Source organism: Musca vetustissima, unplaced genomic scaffold (genome assembly GCF_032173495.1).
Source record: "Musca vetustissima isolate MV318-11 ecotype Yass unplaced genomic scaffold, APGP_CSIRO_Mvet_v1 utg84112, whole genome shotgun sequence".
NCBI lineage: Eukaryota > Metazoa > Arthropoda > Insecta > Diptera > Muscidae > Musca > Musca vetustissima.
Genome location: NW_026882605.1, coordinates 35,048 through 41,366, shown reverse-complemented (window position 1 = coordinate 41,366; position 6,319 = coordinate 35,048). Strand labels below are relative to the sequence as shown.

Genomic DNA, 6,319 nt, shown 5'->3' with positions numbered 1-6,319 from the left:
AAAAATTAAACGGAGCATGTGTTGCAAACGGATCGACAAATTTAAGGTGGAAAATTATAAAATTTTCATTCAGAAGACATGGTGCAGATAAGTTGCCTTAGAGGCGCAAATGTGGAGCTGTGCAAATTTACACAGTATCGAAATGTAGTTCCACTGAAAATTTAAGTCCAGTGATAGCGGTGTAGGGTATACTATGGTAGGTCCCGTCCGTCTGCTCCTTTCACTGGTTTTCGATATGTTGTAGTGCCTAGCCCATTTCTTGACCTATCTGTCTGTCCGACAGTACAACCTACTATCAGACAATTTACAATGATTAAGGTCCCAACCTATTTTAAATATTTTGTATGTTCTCCTTAAGGCCGTTTTTACTTATTTCTATCTATACTGGTTCAATATCACTGAAGGGACAATTAAATATATTCACTATTATCAAAATCTATAGTTATAATCACAATCTGAATAGTCAGAGTTAAAGTGTTTAATGTAAGTATGTACCTAGACGGACTCGATTATTTGCTTTATGAGATAAGACAATAATCATAGAAATCGGTTGAGCACGTGTCAGCAAACATACGTTATTTAGCTGATACTTGGTCTCTGTGTGTGGCACTTTGTCAACTGGGTTTAACCCTTTCAGTGTTTTTGTCGAATATATTCGACATTTAAAACTACTCTCTTCCTTTGCAAATTTTCGGTTATCCTATGTACCGTTACAATTGATGTATTTGTTTTTGCTGAAAGACAGACAAAACTATCCGAGGGTTAAAATAAGAATTGCTTTTTTTCTAAACTCTGTGCCTGTGATTTTAAGTAAAAAATTTTAAATTTTTATTCCGACAAAAATTTTTTTGACACTGAAAGGGTTAAATATTGAAACAAGTGTTTGCAGTTTTGTTCACTTCTTTTTGACTCCATGTGAATTTGAATTAATCGTCACAAAAAAAATAAACTTGGTTGTATAGCTACATATACATATATTGCATATTTTCTTATAATTATGTAATTTATATATTATAAATATCACTTAAATAGTAATTTGTCATTTTATGAATCTAAAAATAAATATTTCTTATAGTTAAAAGACTTTGTATTCTGAAACGAATAATATAATATTTGGCATTAAGTTGCGTTGTCACACACGTTTTTTTTTTTCAATCCACAACATGTATTGAAAGGTGTGAAGCCATTTCTTGTGTCGACATAAATACAGTTTTATAAACCAAACTTGTAGCCAATGATGCGGACATGGGTGCTACCCAATATATCCAGTGTTGAGTGAAATCCATTGACCATAGGGCTGGACCGAAGGAACGTACAGGACTCATGCTGCCACCACTTAGATTACCCTGAAAAAAATGTAAATATTAAAACGAATGAATCAAATAATTTCAGTTAGGAGGGAAAACATTCATTATATAAATATTTGACAATTGGGAATGTGAATTTCCAGTTCCAAAATGATAGGTATGGGAATTCACAAATTCCAAAGATTTTATAATAGGTGTGGTTGACAGAAGTATGAGTATAAATTGTAATAGTCCTAAATTCGTTAAAATATTCAATATGATGCAGAATCCCTGGAGATATTTCAATATTTTGACTATTTTGTGAAGCTTTTATAAATTTGGGTTTGCTTAAAAATTTGTAACACAAAAAAATATAGTTTTTAGACCCAACATTCGTCTATCCCACGGTACATTTTTATTTGTCAAACTACAGGATGTTGTTATGGACCACTAGTCCGGCTTTGGTTAACCCACTTTATTGTACAGGAAAGGTTGATCAATTGGAAATAAAAATGTTGTTGTAGCAGGGCAATTCCTTTGTTTAAATCAATTTGGATCTCGAAAAATCTGCTTATTATAAGTGCGGTTACTTCCATCAGTGGTTTCAGATTCTCTGGATTGAGTTTAGTAGGCTTTCAGTTATTTAATTTAGGTGGAAGGAATGAAATCCACCTTTTCGGAAACATTCAACCTTAGTTAAGCTGTGAATCCGATGAGCAAAAAGCTTAAAATGGCGGGTACACAAATAGAAAAATTAATAAATTCGGGCCGACTGCAAATTTTATACCTTTAAAAAAGAGAAGGATGTTTACAATACTAAACTCGATAGGGACTATTATATGAGGAATATGTCCTTGAACTTACAGCAAATGACGCTTGGCCTTTATACGGGGCTATATAAAAATATTGAAAAGGTTCTCGAAAGAAATTGTTTAAGACCCATAATGTCAAATGAGCATAGGGCCATCAAAATGGCTATAAACGGAATATGCCTTTATATAAGGGTTATAGCCAAAATCGTCCGATATTTCTAATTTTTGATTTAAGATTTTCCATCGAATGATAACATAAAATTTTAAAATAAAACCAATTTAGCTGAAAACGTGCCCAAAATCCCCAACATACCGAAAATACGGATTTACGTTATATTGGGGCTACCCCGAAGTATTGGGCAGTATTGATAATTTTTGGCAGGAATATATTTACCCAATGAGAATCCAGAAGATAAATTTACATCCATTTTGGTTGAAAACGAGACGGTGTACCTATAATTCGACAAATCCGGACAATTTGGATTCGATTTTCAAATGTCCATCCGTCTGATACGCACGATAACTCTCGAAGTGAGTAACTGATTTCATCCAAACTTTGCACATCGTAATATCATGCCAACGGTCCATCCGATTTGAACCTTTGTACAACCTTTTTATACCCTTCACCACACTGTGGTACAGGGTATTATGTCTTTGTGCATATGTTTGTAACAGGCAAAAGGAAACGAGATAGACACATGGTTCCTTTTGAGAATATGCATAGAATCACTTTCTAAGTCGATTTCTGCATGTCCGTCCGTCCGTCTGTCTGTCTGTGCATGTTAAATTGTAAACAAAGTACAGGTCGCATTTATGATCCGAATTGGCTGAAATTTGGCATAGGTCACTTATTCAGCCCAAGGACGAACCCTATTCAAATTGGGAAAAATCGGTTCAGATTTAGATATAGCTCACATATATATATTTAACCGATTTAATGTAAACGGTCCCTATATATCTATCGATTTGCACGAAATATGGTACAGCCTAATCATTTAGGTCTAGAATGATGTCTGCCAAGTTTCGTGAAAATCGGTCTATATTTAGATATAGTTTCCACATATATAGTTTCGTCCGATTTCATGCAAGTGGTGCACCAAAGTCCCTATATATCCTTCGATTTGCACGAAATTTGGCATAAAGTACTGAATTGAGTCTAGAATGATATCTGCCAAGTTTCGTGAAAATCGGTCAAGATTTAGATATAAAGTTTCGTCCGATTTCATGTAAATGGTGCACCAAAGTCCATATATATCCTTCGATTTGCACGAAATTTGACATAACGTACAGAATTGAGCCTAGAATGATGTCTGCCAAGTTTCGTGAAAATCGGTCCTGATTTAGATATAGCTCCCATATATAGTTTTGTCCGATTTCATATAAATGGTGCACCAAAGTCCCTATATATCCTTCGATTTGCACGAAATTTGGCATAACATACTGAATTGAGCCTAGAGTGATGTCTGCCAAGTTTTGAGAAAATCGGTCCAGATTTCTATATAGCTCCCATATATAGTTTCGTCCGATTTCATGTAAATGGTGCACCAAAGTCGCTATATATCTTTCGATTTGCACGAAATTTGGCATAACGTACTGAATTGAGCCTAGAGTGATGTCTGCCTTGTTTCGTGAAAATCGGTTCAGATTTGGGAACCAATAGGGTGATACCTATAGTGGTGAAGGGTATCATATAGTCGGCCCCGTCCGACTTTACTACTTTCCTTACATGATGGTTTTTGGGAAGCCTTTACCAATTCCGAAGATGGGACCCATTGGACCACTCCTTCTTATTCCTCCACCACAAATGGTCAAAATTTTCAATATTTATAAATCCAATATCTTTACCAAGCCTAGATAAAGTCCGAAGTTGGGACCTGCCGGTCCTCTCTTGTACCTCCCCCACAAATGGTCAAAATTTTCAATATTTATAAATCCAGTATTAGGTAAAATGAATGACGGATTTGAACCAAAGTTTGCACAAGCTATTATCTTCACCAATCCCAGATCAAGTACGAAGGTGGGAATAGAACATGTGTCTAATTCCGAAGACCTCCGCAAACCATAGGCCGATGGTATATATCTGTCGGCAATACGGAATTACACTTTTTTACTTGTTGGTAAGAAAAACTGACATTTAAAATACTAAATTACATTCTTGAATTTACATTTTCTTGAATAACGCGCATAAATTCCCCAAAATACTGAAATTTGGGACGTACCATATATGGGAGCTGCCCTAAAAATATACTTATATTGATAATTTGAAATCTACCAGGTGATATTTCAGCATCCGAAAAGCACAACTACTTCGGTAGGAAAACTCTTTTACGTTCTTTAAAAGACAATTTTCTATCAGGATCGAATTATTTATTAAATATCATATGACAACCACTTCAGTAGGAAAATGCTTCTACGAACTTTAAAAAATTTGCAAATGTGTGGGTATGGTAAATTGGCAATTTTACAATTTTCTTTCAGGAGGATTTTTATTGGTTGAGACCCGTAAAACCCGCAAATTACAGCTGCAGATTTGGAGGAGACTATGTTAAAAAGTTTGATACTATATTGAATTTCTTCAGAGGGGGTGGAAATAACGGTATTTTATTCACTGAGGTCACCAAAATAATTTCAACATATTTAGTTTGAATGTTTCTTAAAAATCACGTTAAAAAGCCTTTATAAAGAAGATGAGTAAACTCTTAAATAGTGTATTCAAATATACTACTTACCGCTGAAAATAGCAGTGTTCCAACTGTCAAACCCAATCGCAACGCCAATGAATCTTGAAATTTCGAATTCTTATCATCCCAAGTCGAACAACAAACGGTAATGAGAATGCTCGTTATTACAAATTCGATGGCAAATGCTTGACCCGTGCTAATATTATTTCCCGGCAGGGTCATACAAAAACCATTATCAGTCGATACAATCAATTTTAATAATCCAAACCCGGCAATGGAACCCAAAAATTGTCCAACGAAATATGCCAACACCATATGAAACTTAACGACACCACAAATCCAACCGGCCAATGTTACAGCAGGATTTATATGACCACCGGAGACATGACCAAAACATTGAACTGCCACCATTACCATCAAGGCCATATTTAAACTATATTGGAAATGGGAGTTATCGAAAAGTCTCGTCTCCAGGGCACCCATGCAACCGGTAAACAAAACCATGGCAGTGCCGAAAAATTCCGCAAAGAAGCACTGCAGCACTAGTTTCAGGCGAATATCCATGCTGGCGCGTTGATTCGTTTGCGCGTTTACTAAAGGCACTGTCGAAGCGGAAACAGCCGAAGAAGGCGGCGATAACATGCGTCTACACACTACAAGCTTTTCAAACCAACTAATTGTTGGGGTTGTTTGTTTGGTTCCCATGAACAAAACAGTTGTGCGAATGCTTTATATTCCGCAGCTAAGGGAAGCATAGCCATTGAGCAATGGCAAGGTTGAGCTGCCTGGGTTGTTACTGCTTTTTACGCAAACGAAACAAAGAATGCAATGGAAAGAAATAATAATAAAAGCGCTAAACTGCAATTGTGCATTGTTGTCCGAGTGCATTGGTAGGAAATTCTTAAAGCAATGCCCTGCTTGCGAAAGAGTGCAAAGAAGCTTCTCGTATTCCGAAGGGTCAACAAGCAAGATAATGGATGTATATTATAAACAATTCGATTATTCGATATGAAAGTATTGACAAGTGCGAAATAAAAATGAAGCTGTGATATGGATAGAAATGATAATATGTGGAAAATTACCTCAAGGCAGATAATAATGGAAATTCGGAACGATCATGTAAGTTTATTATTTATTATTATTCTGTCATGTCATTTGTAGTGATGCGTACTATTGATATTATCTAGATCAGTTATACTTCTATAGTATTCTGGAACATCTGCTCATTCTTATTAGTCCACAATTTAATTTTATATAAGTTTTGGCATAGCCCTCATATGTATTACTGTACCGCCCCATTTTGAAATTTGGGGTGAGGGTCACTCTTAGTCCGAAGGTGTCAGATAAGGCTGGGCTTTTTGAAATTCATACTAGAACGGAACGAAAAATGGTAAAAATACTAAATATGGTACCATTTGTATTTGGCGAACCGGTGGAGCTAACACTCTAAAATTCGAAATGAGGATCACTGATGGAGTGCAGGATAGATGTAGTAAAGGCTTTTTGAAAATTCGAACTATAATTATCCGAAAAGTACTAA

The 6,319-nt window shown here is 35.6% G+C and overlaps 1 protein-coding gene across 1 annotated transcript; it reads right to left on the bottom strand.

The window, feature by feature from the left end:
* Positions 1-1,151: 1,151 nt before the first annotated feature.
* On the bottom strand, positions 1,152-5,421 carry LOC133329149 (uncharacterized). The gene is made up of 2 exons (XM_061537643.1): positions 4,828-5,421; positions 1,152-1,346 (listed from the first exon to the last, which is right to left on the bottom strand). The coding sequence occupies exons 1-2, from the start codon at positions 5,419-5,421 to the stop codon at positions 1,152-1,154; spliced, it is 789 nt and encodes a 262-aa protein (XP_061393627.1).
* Positions 5,422-6,319: the final 898 nt, after the last annotated feature.

What these genes read in the sequence shown, in the direction of transcription:
- LOC133329149 (XM_061537643.1), bottom strand. Translation starts at nt 5,421, where the DNA reads ATGTTATCGCCGCCTTCTTCGGCTGTTTCCGCTTCGACAGTGCCTTTA. An exon ending in GAACACTGCTATTTTCAGCG is followed by an intron (nt 1,347 to 4,827) that starts GTAAGTAGTATA and finishes CATTTTTTTCAG; the next exon opens with GGTAATCTAAGTGGTGGCAG.